Below are 23,349 nucleotides of genomic sequence, written 5' to 3' on the forward strand. Positions count from 1 at the left end.
GTAGAGGCTCACTTAAATCAATTCAGCTCTTCAAAAGCTCTTGGCACATCTCAGTTCACAATATAGCAAACTTTATTTTAACTGGCACTTTATGAACCAGCAGACTGATAAACTGGTAAAAATGATACACCTCAAATACTGCGAAGTTTACTGAATTATTCCGTCCAACGATTTTCACTTTTAATTTACTTACCTCAGTGTAAATATACTTGTTGTTCAATCAAATGGCCACATGAAATATCAATGGTTGATTCAATTCTGAGTCAAATTCTCCTTAAATACTGTGATCTACCACAATGTCCATGTAACTAGTTGAAGGTGGGACTAACAAGGCTCCCTGCCAATAAGTTTTATTTAAGGTCAAGTTTCATTATTATCTAGATGATTTATGCTGGAAGTAAAATATAACAGTGACTTGTATACCCCCTGCATTACCATTCTGTTACTACTAGTTTTATACTGATTATGTGGATCTCTTGATTATCTGGAATATTTGATCAACTGGCACATTCCTAGTCCCACAGGTGATGCTTAATAGAAGTCTGGTGTACTTTTGTTTTTTTTTGTAATAGGTCTGTCAACAGCACAGCTATCGTTTCAGAGATAGTAGGAACTGCAGATACTGGAGAATCTGAGATAACAAGGTGTAGAGCTGGATGTACACAGCTGACCAAGCAGCATCAGAGGAGCAGGAAGACTGACGTTTCGGGCCTCGACCCTTCTTCAGAAATGAAAAATTGGAACAACTGGGCTTGTATACACTTCAGTTTAGAAGGATGAGAGGGGATCTGATTGGGACGTGTAAGATTATTAAGGGATTGAACACACTGGAGGCAGGAAGCATGTTTCCACTGATGGGTGAGTCCAGAACCACAGGACACAGTTTAAAAATAAGGGGTAGGCCATTTAGAACAGAGTTGAGGAAAAACTTCTTCACCCAGAGAGTGGTGGATATATGGAATGCTCTGCCCCAGCAGGCAGTGGAGGCCAAGTCTTTGGATACTTTCAAGAAAGAGATGGATAGAGCTCTTAAAGATAGTGGAATCAAGGGTTATGGGGATAAGGCACGAACAGGATACTGACTGTGATGATCAGCCATGATCATAATGAATGGTGGTGCTGGCTTGAAGGGCCGAATGGCCTACTCCTGCACCTGTTGTCTATTGTTTATTGACTTTTGGGATGAACTTGCAGTACAACTCATATTTCAAGAAACTTGTGATTTCCTATTTTGTTCTGGGAATGAGAAACTGTACTAATGTTTGTACCAACAATCTTGGGCAGTACTCATTCTCAATCCAACAAGGTGACCTACATAGTTCTCTTAAGCCTTAGTAAATTTGCTCTTTGCAAGAATGACCACCCAACTGGCTAGTTGTATTTTCTAAAAGAGGACTCCTTCTTGCTTTCCCAGGTGTTGTGCTGCACTAGGAGGTCAGCTACAAACACTCATCTTACTTTAGAAGGTGGCTAGGTATTCCAGGATCCAAATGATGGGATTCCACATTGGTAATACCCGTGTGGAGTTTAGAAGACACATTTGGGGAGGGATGGCATAATGGTATTGTTGCTGGACTATTAATCCATAGACCTAGGTAATGTTCTGGGGTTTCAGGTTTGAATCCCGTCATGGTAGCTGAAGGAATCTGAATATGATAAAAAGGTTTGAATTTAAACGTCTAACAATGACCATGGAAACATTGCTGATGTCATTAAAAACCCACCTGGTTCACTAATGCCCTAAGGGAAGGAAAACTGTTGACCTTATCTAGTCTGGCCTAAATTTGACTCCAGATCCACAGCAAAGTGATTGATTCAACACAGATAGCAGACTCAACACTTGGCAAATGAAATAAAAATGGCAAAATCAAACAGCAGAAAGTGCTGAAGAAACTCAGCAGCCTGGCAGCATCTGTAGAAAGAAAGTAGAGTTCTTGTTTCAAGTCCAGCAACCCTTCACCATAACATCTGATCTGGGGTCTGAATCAGATATTTCACTTCCCTGAGCTTCTTTACTGCTCTCTACAAGCCAGTGGACCAGGCTTTCAGGGGTTAATCTGCCATCAACACATAGCCTTCTGGTTGAAAGCTTTAGGCCATGGCATGTTTGTCTACCTGTTTTTACATCATTCTCAAGACATTTCTCAAGTATTCCCAGACCACTTCACAAACACACAAGAGGTGTTCTCAGAACCCTGCTCTGTAGCTTACCTTGTCCAATTGCGCTAAAAATACCCCATTCATTAGTTTCAGGAACTCTTGTGCTTCCTGCCTAAACTAATTCAAATATAACAAAGTCTGTCGACTCACTGGGTGAGTGCCTCATGGCAAACAGAACAAAATCTAGTTTTAATCCCAGTACTGGGTGTACTCTTGTGTTGATCATTATTTTCAGGAACTTGTGATACTGCTTTTGCTTTCCTTGTTACAGTGGGTGGTAGGGTGAAGATGTCTGCTAGGTTACACTGGTTACCCAGAAATTGTATAGAATATATTGGACATCAAATTTGAGCCCTCATCTGACTGGATCTTACTGGACAGAATGTGCTATGAAGAACTGGATTAATTCCCTCACCACTGATGAGGCAGATATAATTTCCTGGGAACAGACACTATCAAAGAGGTATCTGCATCCAAGTTCATAGAATCCCCACAGTGTAGAAACAGGCCATTGGGCCTAACAAGTCCGAAGAACATCCCACCCAGACCCATCCCCCTACCCCTTCCCTGTAACCCGCATTTCCCATGGCTAACACACCTAACCTACAAATCCCTGCACACAATGGGCAATTTAGCATGGCCAAACCACCTAATTTGAGCATCTTTGGACTGTGGGAGGAAACCGGAGCACCCAGCTGAAACCCACGCAAACACAGGGAGGATGTGCACGGGGAGAAGGTAGCCCTCTTTTGCTCTGGACAGAGTTCTGATGTAGACTGCTAACAGCTTGCTGAATGCTTCTGCAAAAGTCGAAACAGGAATTGTAAATTCACATCTTACTGTAGGTTCGGGTTTTCCCTCAACCTGGCAGGAGCGACAGGCCCTGCAAAACCTTATCTTTGAGGAGCTGTGACTAGTAAAAATGATAACGATATGGGCTTGGATCTCACACGTACTCGAATTTGTGCCTGGATCTGAATTTCCTGAACTGGTTGCAATATATTCCTCAGGTATGGTAGGAAACCTGAAGGATCACTGTCCACTCCTTGTTTGCAGATCTGTGAGGGTGATCTTCAAGTCCTCATTAGAACCTGACTTTTAAAGCATTCAGGGACTGTTTACCTCAGCTTCAGCATGAGCAGTGTGAGCTAGTTTTTTTAATAATTTGTGGGGCAGTTACCAAAGAAGTACTTGGTGGTCTTCTAGACTCCACAAAATATTTCAAATAACCAGACTGCAGAATAGCTGAACTTGTTTGGCTACAGACCGTGTCACCAGTCAGGGTACCTGTTCTGCTTCCTGACTTTCTGACTTGTTGGAGACTACTTGGGATGTAAACTAAGACAGCTCAGGTGGAGAGAAAAAGAAACATTGCTACCTCCCCTGAAAGCAACATTGCCTTTGACAACTTGATTTGCCCAATTACTTCCTACATTTACTGAGGCAGAGGTGGAGGGCTTCTTTATGTCTTTGGGTGGACAGTATAGTAATCAAAGTCAACAACAAGAAAAACAAAGTTGCTGGAAAAACTCAGCAGGTCTGGCAGCATCTGTGAAGGGAAAAAAACAGAGTTAACGTTTTGGGTCTGGGGACCCTTCCTCAGAACCCAGGTAAAGCATGTCTGGGGCAACTGCTGGAGGTTATGGAATCATATATTCCAAGGACTGCAGCAGTTCAAGCAGGCTTATCCTAAGCAGCAGCTCTAGTGCAATTAGGCATTGGGAAGGAAATAGTGGCCCTGCCAGATAAGGATGCCCTAATCCCAAGAATGAACAAAATACGTTCACAATACCCTTGCGTATAGGATTTAAAAAACTTTTATTTAAATTTCACTATTGCAGACTTTGTACTATTGAGAAAAGCACTGTAATCCATTTTTTTTATGCATTCATAGAAATTGGGCAACTTTGGCAATTTATTACCCATCACTAATTGACCTGAGAGATGATGAGCTGCCTCCCTGAATCACTGCAGACTAGGTGCACATCCACAATGCTGTAGAGGAGGATATTCCAGGATTCTGTCCCAGAAACAGTGAAGAAATTGCAATGCATTCCAAGTCAGGATGGTGTGTAGCTTGGAGGTGAACCTGAAGGTGGCAGTGTACCCATATATCTACTGACTTTCTCTTTGAGGTAGTAGCAGTCACAGGGTTGTAAGGAACCGTGGTGAGTGGTTGCAGATCATCGATCAGTGTGAATGATAATACTGTTGCCACCATACATCAGTGGTGAAGGTAGCCAATGGTGAAGGTGTTAGATGGGGTGCCAAGCAAGCGACATACTTGTCCTGGATGATGTCAATCTTCTTTAATGCTGTCAGAGCTGCCTTCATTCACCAACCTTCTCCCATTCTCCCCCATTGCTATATCTAGGTGCCTCTTGAATACATTCAATGTTTTAGTATCAATACTTCCTGTGGTAACGAATTCCACAGGCTTACCATTCTTTGGGTGAAGAAATGTTTTCCCACTCCATCCTAAATGGTCTATCCCAATTGCTCAAACTATGACCTCTCGTTCTGGCCACACCATCAGGAACATCCTCCCTGCATCTAACCTGTCCAGTCCTGTTAGAATTTTCTAAGTCTCTACGAGATCCCCCCTCATTCATCTGAACACCAGTGAAAACAATCCTAACCTAATCAACCTCTCCTCATACATCAGTCCCGCCGTTCGCAGGATCTGCCCGGTAAACCTTCGCTGCACTTCCTCGAGAGCAAGAGCATCCTTTCTCAGAAAAGGAGACAAAAACTGCACATAATATTCTAAGTGTGGCCTCACCAAGGCACTGTATAATTGCAACAACACATCCCTGCTCCTGTACTCAAAATCTCTTGCAACGAAGGCCAACATACCATTTGCCTTCTTTACTAGGTGCTGCAACGCTGCTGCACCTGCGTGCTTACCTTCAGCAACTGGTGCACAAGGACACCCAGGTCCCACTGCACACTCCCCTCTCCCAACTTGCAGTCATTCAGGTAGTAGCCTGCCTTCTTGTTTTTGTGTCCAAAGTGAATAACCTCACATTTATACTGCATCTGCCATTGATTTATCCACTCACCTAACCAGTACAGATCATGCTGAAGGATGATCAACTTCATATCATCTGCAAACTTGGAGATGTTACATTTTCTTTCCTCATCCAAATGATTATATATATTGTGAATAGCTGGTGTCCCAGCACTGATCCCTGTAGTAACCCACTAGTTACTGCCTGCCAATTTAAAAAGAAACCATTAATTCTTTGTTTCCTCTCTGCCAATCAGTTTTCTACCCATCTCAACACACATATGCTTTAATCTTGCACAATCTGAAACTTAATCACTTGACCTATCTCATTCCCTGATACAAGATCTAGTATAGCCCCTTCCCTAGCTAGACTATCTGTACATTGTCTCAAGAAACCTTCCTGGATGCACCTAACAAATTGTGCCCCATCCACACTGCTGGCATTAAGACAGTCCCAGTCAATACTCGCAAAGTTAAAATCACCTACAAAAACAACACTGTGGCTGTGAGAAGTTTTCATGATCTGACTAAATATCTTTCTTTCCGTTCCCTTCTGGCCAATGGAAGGACTACAGTGCCAAACCATCATAGTGACTGTACCGTTTTTATTCCTGAGTTTTACCCATATGGCCTCATTGGATGAGACTTCAAACATACCCTCTCTTTGTGCACCTGTTACATTCTACTTAATCAATAATGCAAATCCCCCACTCCTTTTACATCTCTTTCTATCATGCCTAAAACATCTAAATCCTGGAATCATGAGCTGCCAGTCCTGCCTGCTTCTCAATCAACATCTGAAATGACTACATCATACTTCCATGTACTAATGAAGGCTCTAAATTCACCTGCTTTACCCAGTTACACACACTGCATTAAAATAAATACACTCGAAACCACCAGTCACGTTGCGTGCATCAACCTGGCCCTGACCGTCTTCCTATGAGACTTACCTGACCTAACCTCTACCTCTCCTCAATCATTCCACATGCTAGCGTACTGGTCTGGTTCCTATCCCCTATCGCACTAGTTTATACCCTCTAGCGGCTGAAGCAAACCTCCCTGCAAGGATATCAGTGCCCCTCTGGTTTAGGTGCAACCCATCCTTCTTGTACAGGTACCTTCTGATCTGAAAGAGATCCTAATGATCCAGATATCTGAAATTGTCCCTCCGAAACCAGTTCCATGCATTCAAATGTATTATCTTCCTATTTCTGGCTGCAGAGACATCCTTCATCCTGGCACCAAGTTTCATGTGAAACAAAAGGTTTTTTTTTTAAATCATGACAAAGCAAAAACACCATCAGTAGGTGAGCAAATGCAAAATATATATTTTGTTATCTAGGTCTTCCTCAAGTCAACTATACTGACGATGCCAAATACAACATTGACTCAGTGCAGCAGTCTCTTCATTAACTTGCTTTGGGCATTGTGAGCAGACAATTGAGAGGAATCAAAATAGTAAAGGAGACAGTCAACCTCTGTGGAAATAATTACTCATTTTTCAATGTCAGGAAAACAAGCACAAACCACTGATTACCATTAATTACTCAGACATAAAATTAATGAGATTTTGCACTCACTTCTATTTCACTCACAATAGTGTTTACTCCCAATTAAGTCTCACCAGTGAAGAACGTAGAAAGTAACCATTAGCAAAAATTAAACCATAATGTTAATTATATTGTTACATCAACAGTAACATTCATCAGCGAAGCAGATGCCTAATAATTCAGAAGATGTGGTGTATCAATCTGAAATTAACAGTGAGTTCATAACAGGTTATTCTATACAATGTTGTGTACATATGGCTGGGTCGAATACTCACTCCAGAAACAGATGCAATCATGTGTTTCTGTAGAATTGTTGATTCTGCTATTTTTGTTCCAGCATCTGCGCAAACAAACTAATGAGAATGAGAGAGAGCTCCATTAGTTTACATATCAGCCTTCAAACCATTTATTCACACATGCTCATTATTCTGTAATTGCAATTCTCAAATGTCAAAAGCATATATCACTCCTGTGCAAACTTGTCATTTACTTCAGTTTTAAAATAGGTAAAGTATAGCTTAACTGTTTCAGTAAGTTTATTTGATTTTCTTTTCCTTTAACCAGGAACGACATGAGCTGTGATTGTGACCACGGTGTGTTACGCATCCTATTCCGCAACGATGATAAGATAATTACAGATGAGTGCAGTCATTCAGTGTCCCTCAATTTGCTTATCTAGAAGATCTTCACAGTTCCCCACATTTCAGTATCTAACCACCTTGCAAATGTCTGCAGGGGTTTGATTCCACTACTCTGCATGTGTGCCTATTCCATGTATAGGAAGTAGAAAAATCTCTAATTGTGAGTCTTTGCTGCAGAGCTCCAGTACTTGGGTAGAGATAGTAAGAACTTCTGATGCTGGAGTGAGAGATTACATAGTGTGAAGCTGGAAGAACACAGCAGGCCAGGCAGTATCAGAGGAGCAGAAAAGTTAATGTTTCGGGTCGGGACTGATCCAAAATGTCAACTTTCCCACTCCTCCGATGCTGCCTGACCAGCTGTGTTCCTCCAGCTCCAAACTGTCTTATCCAGTACTTAGGTACCCCTCTTCTGTATTAAAAACCAGATCTAGACATAGTACACAATGTACAGATTTACCAGAGCTCTGTACAATTGGATTAAGATTTCTTCTGAATTAATGGCTTGCAAAGTAACAGTGGCTTTGCTAACTGTTGCTGAGTATTGGCCAGACAAATTTATTGCTGAGTCAACTAATAATTCTAGATATTTTCAAATTCTTTCTTAGCTATTTGATGTCATTCAAGGAATATCTCTGTTGCTTATTTTTTCTTTCAATTTGCAATATTTTATGCTTATCCACACTTGAAACACTTTGTCCACTATTTCTATTGCTCCTTTCAATCTGGTAACAACAGCTTATTCAACCATTTTGCACTACTCATCTAGAAACAGATGCCAAAACCCAACTCTTCACTACTTCCCTTGACTTACAATCACTTCGGTGCTGTCAAATTGTCTGGCCATGATCAAGTCATTGATGAGTGAAAATGATCTCCAGCTAAATATCAGGAAGAGTCAAAATCATTTTTGTTCCCCTCCATAAAAGCTGCTCCCTCGCCACTCACTTTATCCCCTTCCCAAGCCTGTGCCAAAGCTGAACAAATATTTCACAATGGCACTTGATTTTTGGCTCAAATATGAAGAGTCATAAGAACATAAGAACTAAGAGCAGGAGTAGGGGAGTAGGCCATCTGGCCTCTCGAGCCTGCCCCACCATTTAATAAGATCATGGCTGATCTTTGAGACTCACTCACCCACTTAGCCAACCACTCACCATAACCCTTAATTCCTTTACTGTTCAAAAATTTATCTAGCCTTGCCTTAAAAACATTCAGCGAGGTAGCTTCAACTGCTTCACTGGGCAGGGGATTCCACAGATTCACAACCCTTTGGGTGAAGAAGTTCCTTCTGACCTCAGTCCTACTTCTGCTTCCCTTTATTTTGAGGCGAAGCCCTCTAGTCCTAGTTACACCTGTTAGTGGAAACAACCTCCCTGCCTCCACCTTACCTATTCCCTTCATAATTTCATACGATTCTATAAGATCTCCCCTCATTCTGAATTCCAATGAAAATAAAGCTCAGTCCACTCAGTCTCACCTCATAATCCAACCCTCTCAACTCTGGAATCAATCGAGTGAATCTCCTCTGCAACAGTGCCAGTGCTAGCATATCTCTTCTCAAGTAAGGAGACCCAAACTGCACACAGTACTCCAGGTGTGGCCCCAAGAGGACCCTAAACAGCTGCAGCATAGCTTCCCTGTGTTTAAACTCCATCCCTCAAGCAATGGCAGACAAAATTCCACTTGCCTTTTTATCACCTGCTGCACCTGCAATCCCACCTTCAGCGATTCATGCACAAGGACCCACAAGTCCCTCTGCACAGCAGCGTGCTGCAATTTTTTACCATTTAAAACATAATCCATTTTGCTGTTATTCCAACCAAAATGGATTACCACACACTTATCAACATTGTACTCCATCTGCCAGACATTTGCCCACTATCTAAATCCCTCTGCAGACTTTCAGTGCCTTCTGAACACTTTGCTCTACCACTCACCTTAGTGTCATCTGGAAATTTTGACACACCACACTTAGTCCCCAAGTCCAAGTCCAAGTCCAAGTCCACATCCCTTACCACATTAAGACCACTTGATGTCATGAACTGTACATTGCCTCTCTCCACCAACAAAACATTCATCCTTATGTCTTCTCTTCATTTGTATTCTCAATGGCATCCATATCGGCGCCTGTTCTTGCACCCTCTATAAACTCTGGAACTCTGTTGTATGCATCCTATCCCATTCTAAGTTCCATTCTCCCATCTGTTCTCACTAGTTTACACTGACTCCTGAAACATTCAAGTTAAAACTTCCCTAATCTTCAAATTCTCCTATGGTCTTTCTTTGTCCTCCATGATGTCATCACTGAGGAGAGGAGTGGCTCTGGTTTCTGAAAATGACACCCTATCAGCAGGTGAATGGTAGTTTAGAAAAGACACAGAAGTTAAGTTTTAAAATTTTATTTTAGATTTACTGTAGATCACAAGGATTGGGAAAGCAAATTGAGCCCTCATAAGGGCACACGGGGACTTCCTTGTGTAAAGAATTGACACTCTACCTCAACCTGATCATGACGCTAACATTTCCCACATCTAATCATAGTTCAAGCCTTCCCCACATTCCTCAAGTTGGTCGAAGCTAGTCTTCCTGCCAGGTGATTGGAGCCACATTCTACTCCCCAACTTCAGTAATCACAGTCCTTCCTGCTGTCTATGTCTGACCAGTGGCCAGCTACTCCGTTTGCTTGAAGTGTTGGGCTGTACTCTGGAACAATTTGTTCAAAGCAGATCTTCTGGTTTCCAGATAGATTCAACCCACAAAGTCACTGCTGGACTCTTACACACCTCTCCTAACTATCCGCACCAAACTCAGATTATTAAAAGAGCTGCGCACTCTGAAAGTTTGTTGCATAATAAAGCAGTATCAAATTCAATTAATTTTACAACAGCTAAACATGTATTCATTTGGCTGTCTGTTTACAATCATAATTTCTTGTTATTGTCTTTCAACAAATGTTGCTGGAACAAGGCCTGTTCAATTATTACACGTAGAAATTTGAAAACAATTTATTCAGTAAGTTATGGAGTGAAATTTTACCAATTTATTAATAAATGAATTGTCGCCTAATGTAGAATATTTGAACAAAAATTTACCTGCACCAGCAACAATAAATTGGTGTCTGGTAATGGAGACTTTAGCTTCAGTGCTTGTAACAATTCCAATACAACACTTCGTGAGAGGTAGAATTTATCCCGCTCCTGCAAGATACAATAATAGGATACTATGAAATCCATGAGACACTTTGATGACTTTCAAATAGCTTGCCAAGCATCTATTACAAGTCGCCTATTACTATTCTATGTAACTACATGAAGTTTTACACATTCAAGGACCACAAACGCATGAGAAAACCTAGAATTAGCAATTTTCATAGAAGATAAGAAGAGTGGCCTAATTTTACCTTATTGAATGCTCGATGACACAAACCACACAATTCAACAAGATACCCAAGGCTAAAGACTCCATTCTGAATTACAAAACTCAGTAATTTGGAAAATGGCTCCAAAAGGCTCTATAATCAAACATAACGGAAAATTAAGGAGTAAGACATTAAAGTTAACTAAGAAGTAAAATATATCTTACACAACAGAATGGGAAAAATACAGCAAACTACAGTTTATTATTGCAATGAAATAAGTTCATATCACAATAAATCTATACTGCTTGTATGTTAAGAAATAGGTCATCATTTTGTAAGCAGTGTAGTTTGAAAGTTTCAAATCAGAAGTGCTTGGTTACAACCTCGAAGAGGTCATTTCAAGCTAAGGTTTAAGGTCAGTTGTATGAAGATTTTAGGAAGAGATGATTACATTTTCAGGTCCTGGAAACATGCATCTATTAAGTTAAACCCTATATATCTGATAGAGAAGGGAATTTCTCTTGCTCGTGTGAGTAGTGTAAAGAAATGGTGTTGAGATTAATGGGATTGTAACTTACTGTGTGTTTCAAAATCTTTATGCTTGTGTTATATGCAAATAGTTTGGTTTATCCTAGTTTTTTTATTCATTTCTTTTGGGTATTAACTTCTGTTTTATTGTTAACACCAAATCTGCAGCATTTTAGTGAAATACCTTGTTACAATCAAATGAAAATCCTGTGATCTCTCAAGTCAGACTTCAATCTGGGATCAGATTTGATCGGTAAGAACATCAGCTTGGATCCTAACACTGCAGACTCCCAAAAAGATGACATCAGTCACAGGCAAAAACACATACATGAGAAAACGATATCTCACTGCTGGCAGCTTGGAAACCAATGAGCAAAGGCCCAGTGGCACAGGCTCCAGGCAGCAGCCGCTAGATCCACTCTTAAAAGGTCGACTATAAATGGAATTGTGAATAGAATGTTACATTTTTTTTTAATTTTAATGGTTATATAATTTACCAATGTGAGAATTCGGCCATTTAAAGTTCTGTATTTCAGACTACAGGGTATGAACATGGCATTTAAAAAAACTCTTCCCCATTGAGGAAGGCCCTACAGAATCACGTGAATCAACGTATCACTTTAAGTCATACTTAAAGTGGTGATTTCAGGAACACAAGCGTAACTTTAAGTGAGGCCTTCCTGTAATTTTTTTTAAACAATTCTATTGTGAAATAACAGACTTGTCCTAACATTTTACAACATTCTGAGGTCCTGGCCTCTGTGATGCTGCTGAGAGGAGGCACAGAGCAGAGGTTAGGCACCTATTCATCATAAGGGGAATTCAAAGCAGAGATACTCCTAGATTTATAAAATGTGAGGCTGGATGAACACAGCAGGCCAAGCAGCATCTCAGGAGCACAAAAGCTGACGTTTCGGGCCTAGACCCTTCATCAGAGAGGGGGATGGGGGGATCGGGCCTAGACCCTTCATCAGAGAGGGGGATGGGGGGAGGAATACACCTCCTCCCACCCACCCTCCTGCAAAAATTCCATCCCCTATTCCCAATTCCTCCGCCTCCGCCGCATCTGCTCCCACGATAAGACATTCCACTCCCGCACATCCCAGATGTCCAAGTTCTTTAAGGACCGCAACTTCCCCCCCACGGTGATTGAGAACGCCCTTGACCGCGTCTCCCGCATTTCCCGCGACACATCCCTCACACCCCGCCCCCGCCACAACCGCCCCAAGAGGATCCCCCTCGTTCTCACACACCACCCTACCAACCTCCGGATACAACGCATTATCCTCCGACACTTCCGCCATTTACAATCCGACCCCACCACCCAAGACATTTTTCCATCCCCACCCCTGTCTGCTTTCCGGAGAGACCACTCTCTCCGTGACTCCCTTGTTCGCTCCACACTGCCCTCCAACCCCACCACACCCGGCACCTTCCCCTGCAACCGCAGGAAATGCTACACTTGTCCCCACACCTCCTCCCTCACCCCCATCCCAGGCCCCAAGATGACATTCCACATTAAGCAGAGGTTCACCTGCACATCTGCCAATGTGGTATACTGCATCCACTGTACCCGGTGCGGCTTTCTCTACATTGGGGAAACCAAGCGGAGGCTTGGGGACCGCTTTGCAGAACACCTCTGCTCAGTTCGCAACAAACAACTGCACCTCCCAGTCGCAAACCATTTCCACTCCCCCTCCCATTCTCTTGATGACATGTCCATCATGGGCCTCCTGCACTGCCACAATGATGCCACCCGAAGGTTGCAGGAACAGCAACTCATATTCCGCCTGGGAACCCTGCAGCCATATGGTATCAATGTGGACTTCACCAGTTTCAAAATCTCCCCTTCCCCCACTGCATCCCTCAACCAGCCCAGTTCATCCCCTCCCCCCACTGCACCACACAACCAGCCCAGCTCTTCCCCCCCACCCACTGCATCCCAAAACCAGTCCAACCTGTCTCTGCCTCCCTAACCGGTTCTTCCTCTCACCCATCCCTTCCTCCCACCCCAAGCCGCACCCCCAGCTACCTACTAACCTCATCCCACCTCCTTGACCTGTCCGTCTTCCCTGGACTGACCTATCCCCTCCCTACCTCCCCACCTACACCCTCTCCACCTATCTTCTTTACTCTCCATCTTCGGTCCGCCTCCCCCTCTCTCCCTATTTATTCCAGTTCCCTCCCCCCATCCCCCTCTCTGATGAAGGGTCTAGGCCCGAAACGTCAGCTTTTGTGCTCCTGAGATGCTGCTTGGCCTGCTGTGTTCATCCAGCCTCACATTTTATTATCTTGGAATCTCCAGCATCTGCAGTTCCCATTATCTCTGATACTCCTAGATTTATTTGTGCATCATCTTAAAACCACTTTAGAGAAGTACCAGCTGAGACCGTTTTAAATAATTTCACTCTTTCAGCTGCAATATGATATTTGGGAAATTAATAGCCTGCAAAGAAAAGTAAAATTAAACATGAAAGATACTTTGCATCTGTCCTTATGAAGAAAGAAGATTCTACCCAGGTCATAGTGAAAAAGGGAATTCAATCTCTACAAAACTTATAATTAATAAGAAGGAGGAATTGTATAGACTAGTTGTACTTAAAGGTGACAAGGCACTGGGACAAGCTGAGATACAAAGAGTTGTGTGAATGAAACTTGTAGAGGCACTGACAATAATTATTCAGCCTTCCTTTGACTCAGCCCAGAAATGGAGAATTACAAATTTTACACCTTTGTTCAAAATGTGGATGCAAGTATTAGCCAAGCAATTAGACCAGTCAGTTTAACTAGTTGTTGGTGAACTTGTGGAAGCAATAACCTGGGACAAAATTAATAATCAGATGGAAAACTGCGGATTAATTCAGAGCCAACAAAGTTTTTTTTAGGGAAAATCTTCTTTGATTAACCAGATGAGTTTTTCGATAAGGTAGGGTTGATGAGGACAATGCCATTGATACATTATTTATGGGCTTCAAGGAAACATCTGATACTGCACTGTACAAAAGACCTGGTGACCGAAGTTAAAGCACATTGTATAAAAGGGACAGGAGCAATATGAATGCAAACTTGCTTGAGGTGAGAGGAAACAAGCATTAATGATTAATTGAGATAATACGAACTACAGATGCTAGAGAATTCGAGATAACAAAGTGTGGAGCTGGATGAACACTGCAGGCCAAGCAGCATCTTAGGAGCACAAAAGCTGATGTTTTAGGCCTAGACCCTTCACTTGCTTGGCCTGCTGTGTTCATCCAGCTCCACACTTTGTAATCTAGCAACGACTAATAGATGCTTTTAAGGCTGTAGTTAGGTTTGTGGAGTACTCTTGGGGTCTATATTGGCACACTTGCTTTTCCTGATAATATATTAATGACCTAGGCTTGGGGCACAATTTCAAAATTTGCAGATGATATGAAACTTGGAAGCACTGCAAACTATAAGGCCAGTGTAGAACTTCAAAAAGACATACATATGTTGGTGCAGTGTGTGGGTAATTGGTAGATCAAGTTCAAAGCATAGATTTGTGAGGTGATACATTTTAGTGGGAAAAACATGCAGACACGATATAAAATGAAGGATACAACTATGTTCAAGAGCAGAGATTTGGGTGTACATGTAACTCATTAAATGTGAGAGAAATGAAGAGAGCATACAGTATCCTCAACTTTATTAACAAGTGCACAGACTACAGGTGTGAGAAAGTTATGTTGAACATGTAGAAGACACACGTTTTGGCATTAGTTCGAGCATTAATCCAGTCTGGGCACCACACTTTAGCAGCGGACAGAATGCAGAAGAGGTTTACAAGAGTGGTTTCAGGGATGAGAAATTTCATATCCAAAGGTAGATTGTAAAAGCTGGAGACTGTTGTTCTTTGAAAAAGAGAAGGCTGACAGGAGACCTGACTGAAGATTCAAAATCATGAGAGGAATCTAAAGGGTATATAGGGAGAAAATGTTACTATGCGTGAAAGGATCGAGGATGAAAGGGCACATCTTTAAAATAATTCATAAAAGCAGCAACAGTAATACAAAGATCAACTTTTTCATGCAAAAAGTGCTTAAGGTCTCAAATGCGTGAGAGTTGGTAAAGGCAGGTTCATTTGGGGAATTAAAAATGGAATCATTTGGTTATTTTAAAAGAAAGAATGTGCAGTATCTAGGGATATGCAGGATAGATGGGTCAGCCAAGGATAATGAGGGTGTACAGGGATAGGATGGGTCTGGGTTGGATGCTCTTCAGAAGGTCAATGTGGACTCAAGGGGCCAAATTGCCTGCTTCACACTGTAGGGCTTCTAGTTTACTCTATTCTAAAAGCAAAAGAATAAAAGGTAAAATTCAAAAAAGACAAAACAGAGTGAAAAGCAGCTGTAATGAAATAGAATGTGTTCCTCAGCCATGGAGAAATAAAATCTACTAACAAGAGGTAAAAGATTTTAATAAATCACATGAGCACCAGCTTACCCGTGTTGCACTGGTGGTAGGTATCTTGAGAAGACATATCATGATTGCTAAACTAGAATCCAAACAACACTGCGAATAAAATGCAAGTTATCAATACTTGGCATGTAGTTGGGTATTTATTTTCTCAATAATTGGTAAGCATAATTTGCATGTTTCAACACATGCAAACAAGTTTGCAATTTTTTAAAACAAGTATAAAACAAATCTATTTCTAACATTTCATTAAACGTTAATTACTGTTCAGTTTTGATTCTCTGTCCAACTCCACAATGTCTAATAAATTAAGCAACCTATTCAGACATTTGCAAATCATACCACCAAACACTCAGAGGCAAAGTGGATAGGGCTGTAAACTGCTTCAATTTAGCATACAAATTGAAATGATTATAGTGTCTGCCAACATTAAGAATGCTATTATGGTGGTTCCATGCCTGAACAGGTGTACAAAATTGAGAGAGGCCGGCATCAGTTAAATCATTTACAGCCTCCTATGTCTATCAGAAAGCAAGATACACGTGGCTGGAACAAGTCCTGAAAATAATTCTATGTATGATTTTGACACGGGGAACAATTAATGATGGCACCACATAGCAGAGCGCAGGCTCAATAAAACATAGAATGTAGAACATAGAACAGTACAGCACAGTACAGACCCTTTGGCCCACGATGTTGTGCTGAACTTTTACCCTAACCCAAAGGTCTATCTAACCTCCACCCCTACCTTATACTATCATCCATATGCCTATCTTATAGCTGCTTAAATGCCACTAATGACCGACTCCAATACAGTCTCCAGCAATGCATTCCACACCCCTACCACTCTGAGCTACCTCCGACATCACCCCTATGTCTACCTCCACTCACGTTAAAACTACGTCCCCTCCACTCAAGGAAAAAGTCTCTGGCTGTCCACTCCATCTATACCTCTGATCATTTTGTACACTTCTCAAGTCACATCTCATCCTTCATCGTTCGAAAGAGCAAAGCCCTAGCTCTCTCAACCTTTCCTCCTAAGACCTTCCCTCCATTCCAGGCAACATCCTGGTACATCTCCTCTGCACCTTTTCCAATGCTTCTGCATCTTTCCTGTAATGACGCAACCAGAACTGGACACAATACTCCAGATGTGGCCAAACCAGGCTTTTTATAGCTGGAGCATAACTTCATGGCTCTTGAACTTGATCCCTCTGTTAATGAAAGCTAACACACCATACACCTTCTTAACAACTCTATCCACCTAGGTGGCAACTTTCAGGGAACTGTGGACAGGAACCTCAAGATCCCTCTGCTCCTCCACACTGCCAAGAATCTATCCGCTAACCCTGTATTCTGCGTTAAAGCCTGTCCTACTAAAATGAATCATCTCACACTTTTCATGGTTAAACTCCATCTGCCACTTCTCAGCCCAGCTCTGCATTCTATCAATGTCCCTTTGTAACCTGGAACAGCCCTCCGCATTATCCACAACTTGACCCACCTTCGTATCATCTGCGAACTTACTAATCCACCCTTCCACTCCTTCATCCAAATCATTTACAAAAATCACACATAGAAGAGGACGCAGAACTGATCCTTGTGGTACACACAATAATTTTCCATGGTGCACTGGAGCCCTCTAGGAAACATTGCAGAGGCTGTGGTATCAGACAGTTCTGGCACCAATGCAAGGCATTAAGCCATGTGGAATGGGAACAATATGTTCAACTTTATCACACAAAGAATCACAATATCTTCAAATGGTACACTTCACCAACTGCACCATTAGCCTCACATACTGCTCAATTCACGACATCCCATCTAAAGATTATGAGAAGATTTGTAGCTCCCGTTGTAGACTTCCTCATCAAGACAATGTGTGTGATTGCAGACGTTTCATCACCCTGCTAGGCGACAGTGTCAGTGCACATCTGGTGAAGTGTTGTTGTTCTGTCCTGCTTGTTATTTACCACTCCAGCAACCAAGAGATATAAATAACAAGCGGGACAGAGCACCAACACCTCACCAGAGGCGCACTGACTATGTTACCTAGCAGGGTGACTAAAAGTCTGCAATCACACACACTGGCTCAGTGAGCAAGTCTACAACATCAACGACATTCCACCATTCACCTATCAATAGCGTCTATCAAACATGACTCATACCAATTTTTTACAGCAGGTGATTGTCAGTCATCAGCTAACTGGTGTATTTTCCATGGCAACATTTCTATTTAGAGGGCACTTTTCAACTAATCAGCACTCTCTTCCCAAACAAAATAAAATGCTGATCTCCTTTTGTGTTTTGCCCCATTGAGTGCAAGATGGAAAGCTTCTAGAAAGTGCTTTTCTTAGCATTACTCATATACTGTACTATCAACCAACTATCGTACACAAACTGCAAGTTTTCAGTACAGCAATGTAGTTTTTTGCTAACCAGCTCAATATATAATTAGATTGGTAATATAAAAATGCAGACAAATGTCATACCTAGTTTGTCATATTCATTTGTTAAATATCAAAATGGCAACAGATCAGCAAATTCTTCCTTACCTTCAATGGTAATATGCATGGAAGTTTGGTCAAAAATGTTTGAAACTGATTGCATATTGTAGTCCATAGATTGCTGGGTAAATCCATAGGCAGAGCTTCCATGTAAGTGGCTATGTTATCTAAACAGCGAAGCATAGCTCCTCCAGCTGGCAGGTTCTTCTTGTTGTTTAAACCCTGTGTAATATTTAACACAAATACTGAATATGATACCACATTATACTGAGAAATACATGATTTAAGTTTTCATATTTCACTTGGAATAATATTGTCAATTTATTTTTTCTCTGTCACAGGGTAGTTCCTAAATTTGCCAAGAAGGATTTCTAGCTGATAATTTCTTTCTGAAATCCACAATACCTCTAGTAGTTGATTCAATGCTGCCACTGAACTCAGCTCATTGAAGTCCATCAGAGACAAGGCCAAAGTTCGAAGGAAGCTTCCATCTAACATTAAAATAAAATTACAAATTCGAAGTGTCTTTACGCATTTGGAAAACTTCTAAGTCTTGATACTCTACATCAAAATTCCACTGCATCTGACATATATTGTAAAGTACCATACCTTTAATGCTGCTTTGGAATAGCTGTGGAAGTATACCATTGGGAGCAAGTTGATGAAAAATGCAGCGTAAAAATTGCTTTGCCACACCAGCAGCATTTCCAGGAATCATCATGCTTAAAAAAAACATTAAATTTATATTTCACAATTTGTTAAACTTTATGCAGACATTTACTATACAATGTCATATTTTAGAAGGAAATGCAACAATAGCATTACAATCTTGACAACGAGACCATCAAGAAATCTAAACATGTTACTTCAAAGCACAGCCCCTAATCTCTCCCAATCAGAACATCATGCAAATATAATGAATCATATGGATTTTGTAGGTCCTAGGTTTAACTGACAGTCTGCAACAAAAATTAGGTATCACAAATGGACCAGCAGAATAGGTGGCACAAAGTCATGGCAGATTTAGGGTATTAATTCGGTGCCCAACTGTGTGAAATTGGTATTGATTGGTGATTCATCCATGCTATTTATGAGAGCAAGCAAAAATTATATTGGTTCGACTGTAGGTACGAGATACGGAACAGAAAAAATTTATTTGAAGAGAGGCAAGTGCATAAAAATTAGGCTCCAGCTTAACGGTTTTCTCTCACTTCTCTCCCATAACCAGTCATACCGACTCCTCACTCATCAGAGACCCACATTCTGCTCCTTTGATTTTGTTCCCAATTACCAGCTAAACACTCAATTACCCCTCTTGGCCCTGCTGATGTTGTTAAAAATTCTCACACTTCAAATGCTGTTCCTCTCCCCTTTAAGTCTGCCATCGTCATAATTACCCTCAGGAAAAGGTTTTGATTTTATATGATGTATTACTGTCACATGTACCGAGATACAATCATAAGTAAGTTTGTGTGTTTTCCTATCAAATCATGCCTTACACAATAGAACAGAATGCATAATATAGTGTTACAGCTGCAAAGTAGATGCAGAGAAAGATCAACTCTAAGATATCAGAGTCTGTTCAGAAGTCTGATAACAGTGGGGAAGTGGCTTATTGAATCTGTTGGCATGTGTTTTCAAGCTTTTGCAACTTTCGCCCGATGGAAGAAGGTGGAAAAGAGTATAACCAGGAAAGCAGGGGTCTTTGATTATACGGCTACTTTCCTGCAGCCACAGCAAGTATAGATGGAGTCAATGGATGGAAAGCTGGTTTGCAGACTGGGTTACATTTACAACTCTATAATTTGTTGCAGTCTTCGGCATAGCAGTTGCTACAACAAGCTGTGATGCATCCAGATGGGATTCTATCGGGCATCTATAAACATTGGGAAAAGTCAATGTGGACACACTGGATTTCCTTAGCCTTCAGAGGAAGTACAGGGATTGTTGTGCTTTCGTGACTATAACATCGATGTAGATGGACCAAGATAGATTGCTGGTGATATTTACTCTTGGGAACATAAAGCTCTCGACCATCTCCATGTCAGCACCTTTGATACAGACAGGGGCATAATCTCCACACCACTTCCTTAGGTTGATGACCAGCTCCTTCACTTTGCTAACATTGAGGGAGAGATTGTTGCCTTTACAGCATACCACTAAACTCTCTCTCTCTTTCCTGTTCCATTCTGTTTAAGATGCGACCACTACTGTGATGTCATCAGCAAACTAGTAAATGACGTTGGAGCAATTTGGCCACACATTCCTGAGTATATAAAGAGTACAGTAAGGAGCTGAGTATGCAGCCTCGCAGGACACTGGTTTTGAGGATTATTGTGGAGGAGGTGTTGTCACCTATCCTTACTAATTGCAGTTTGTGAGTCAGCAAGTCGAGGAACCAGTTGCAGAGTAGGGAGCAGAGTTATAGGTCTTGGAGTTTAGAGATGAGTTTGGTTGGAACTATAGTGTTGAACACAGAGCTGAAGTCAACAAATAGGAGTTTGACACAGATGTCCTTGTTATGCAGATGTTCCAGGGAAGAGTGTAGGCCAAGGAGATGGCATTTTCCATGGACCTGTTGAGACAGTAAGCGTATTGTTGTGGATCAAGGTGATTTGGGAGGCTGGACTTAATTAGTTCCATTACTAAGCTTTCAAAGCATTTCATAATGATGGAAGTCAGGGATACTGGCTGGTGGTCATTAAGGCATCGTAATGACAGCAGGTGGGAATCTCACATCACAGTTAAGGAGCGGTTAAAGATGTCTACGAATACTCCCACGAACTGGTCCAGGCCAGTCACTTTCTGTAGGTTCATTCCCAAGAAGGCCAACCTGATGTCTGTGGCAGTGACTGTGGGTACAGGTGCACCTGAGACTGCCAGGGCAGGTGACATTATTTTGCAGCCCTCCTGTTCAAACTGAGCTCATCAGGGAGGGATGCATTGTTGCAAGCGATTCTACTCGACTTCACCTTATAGGCCATTACATTGTATAAGCCTGGCCACAATTGGAGTACGTTTGTGTGGCTAGTCTAGGCCTCTAGTTTAGTCAGAGATTGTCCCTTGGTGTCCCTGATAGTTTTCCAAAGGTAGTACCTAGATTTCCTGTATAGGTCAAGGTCACCTGACTTGAACGCCTCAGAGCTAGACTTCAGTAGGGTGTGTGTCTTCCAGTTTATCCATGGTTTCTGTTTGGGGAACACTTGGATTTACTTCTTTGGCATGTAATCCTCTATGCATTTACTGATGAAGTCTGCGACATAGTGGCATACTCATTTGCTTAGTCACTGAGTTCTTGAATATGGACCAGTCCACCAACTCCAAGCAGTTCGATAGGAATTCATCTGTTACCTCAGACCAGCACTGTAGGACTTTCTGTACCTATTCTTGACACCACTGTTCTTGCAAGCTACTGTCCCATCTCCAACCTCCCTTTCTTCAAAGTCTGTGTCAATCTTTTCTGAAGTTCCATGTTTGAATCCCTCCAATTAGTTGCTTGAGTGCCTCCTTCTTGCCAAGGCCACTCAAGGCTTGATACAACGGGCTGTGCCATTTGCGGGTGAAAACTGTAAAGGTGGCTATACTTCTGCTATATAAGCCTGAATGGCACGTGATGCAATCTTGTTCTATGTCCAATTACAGGCCTGTATTGAAACTTCATCAGAAGAATCACAGTCATCCAAGACGTAGTGACGGATCATCCTTCTTCGAACCCACAGCCATCAATTTGGAATTGCTAGCATCTTGTTCTCGGGTATGAAAACGTCAAGCAGCAATTCAAAGTCTCCACATAAAAATCCCCAGCCTGTCTCCTCTTTGCAATGAAAGGTATTTATAGGGGTATGAAAGGAAGTGGATAAAATAATTGCTGCACACAGCAGCGTCGATAAGTGGCAAACAGAGTGTGTAATCAGTGAGTTCCTGTTCTAAATCATATGACATAGGCTGGCAACATTGATTTGATTTGATTTGATTACTGTAGTCACATGCACCCAAGTACAATGAAAAATTTTGTTTGTGAGCAGTGCAGGCAGATCATAGCAAAGAAGGAAATATAGATCATAGGGTGCTTAGACAGAGTGAGGCATTCCCTTTAATGAAGTAGGAAACATCAAATAGACGGCCCTTCTGGTTCAATGCAGTTCCACCTGTTCCAGGCTAAAGCAGCAGCATTACTAAAAATCAATGAGCAAATGAACTCTAATTACTCTGCCATGTCCCCGAACCACTGCAATTGGAGACTGGACAAAGGCATGAAAAGAACGGCAAAGGATTTAAATCAGTTTTATGCAAGAGGATAATTACAAGGTGGGACACTCTGCAAACAATAATAGAATGCTTTTGCATATATTACTATAACGTAAAGGCAAGTAAATACCTTTCTGCTTGACCAGAAAACAGAGTGCTTGATGCCAGTCTGAAATGAAAAGTCATCAAATTTTACCAAAAAATGAATCATACAGGTACTTTCACTTCAAAACAATCATTCACACAATATATCAGTAAAGGACAGGTATTGCTGTTTTGCTAAAATATTCACTGTAGCCAACCAACTTTCATTGTTTCATCAATGCATTTCAAACAAGGAAGATATTACAAACTGTGGTTACCTTCCAACTGACTGCAGAATATCAAGCAGCAAAGGAGCAGCTAAGTCTGGGCTCAGGTGAGTGAATGTCGAAAGTACAACAATCGCCAACCCCAACGTTTCTTCATCATACTCTTCAAGAACAGCCCCACAGTCAAGACATCTGATGTGAATGAAAATGTGAAAGAGATAATAGGAACTGCATATGCTGTAGAATCCGAGATAACAAGGTGTAGAGCTAGATGAACCCAGCAGGCCAAGCAGCATCTTAGGAGCAGGAAAGCTGACGTTTCGGGCCTAGACCCTTCATCAGAAATACAGAAGTAAGCATGGAGGCGGAAGCAGTGGAAAACTGCTCAATGTCCAAATGTAACCGGCATTTGTTGATGTGTGGGTGGAATGGGACAAAGGTGAGCCCTTTACTAAGGACTGACCGTTCTTCCTCAGTAAGGGGGGGGGGGGGGGGGGGGGGGTGAAGACTCTGCAGCACTCAGTGTTGCTGTCTCCTCTGGAGGAAGTAAGCATGGAGGCGGAGGCGGCGGAAAAACTGCTCAATGAAAGTGTAAG

The 23,349-nt window shown here is 41.8% G+C and overlaps 1 protein-coding gene across 2 annotated transcripts in view; it reads right to left on the reverse strand.

Annotated features, from left to right (window-relative positions):
* LOC125455968 (protein unc-79 homolog) overlaps positions 1–23,349 on the reverse strand; it is a 224,657-nt gene that overhangs the window by 35,122 nt on the left and 166,186 nt on the right. For both annotated transcript variants that reach the window (XM_048538588.2, XM_048538586.2), the window contains exons 36-44: positions 22,805–22,945; positions 22,573–22,611; positions 18,804–18,916; positions 18,600–18,685; positions 18,243–18,416; positions 15,715–15,783; positions 10,765–10,875; positions 10,457–10,561; positions 6,999–7,076 (exon numbers count right to left, since the gene is read on the reverse strand). In XM_048538588.2, the coding sequence (XP_048394545.1) occupies positions 6,999–7,076; positions 10,457–10,561; positions 10,765–10,875; positions 15,715–15,783; positions 18,243–18,416; positions 18,600–18,685; positions 18,804–18,916; positions 22,573–22,611; positions 22,805–22,945 (916 nt within the window). The remainder of the gene's footprint in view (positions 1–6,998; positions 7,077–10,456; positions 10,562–10,764; positions 10,876–15,714; positions 15,784–18,242; positions 18,417–18,599; positions 18,686–18,803; positions 18,917–22,572; positions 22,612–22,804; positions 22,946–23,349) is intronic.

Source organism: Stegostoma tigrinum, chromosome 10 (genome assembly GCF_030684315.1).
Source record: "Stegostoma tigrinum isolate sSteTig4 chromosome 10, sSteTig4.hap1, whole genome shotgun sequence".
In the NCBI taxonomy this organism is placed as follows: domain Eukaryota; kingdom Metazoa; phylum Chordata; class Chondrichthyes; order Orectolobiformes; family Stegostomatidae; genus Stegostoma; species Stegostoma tigrinum.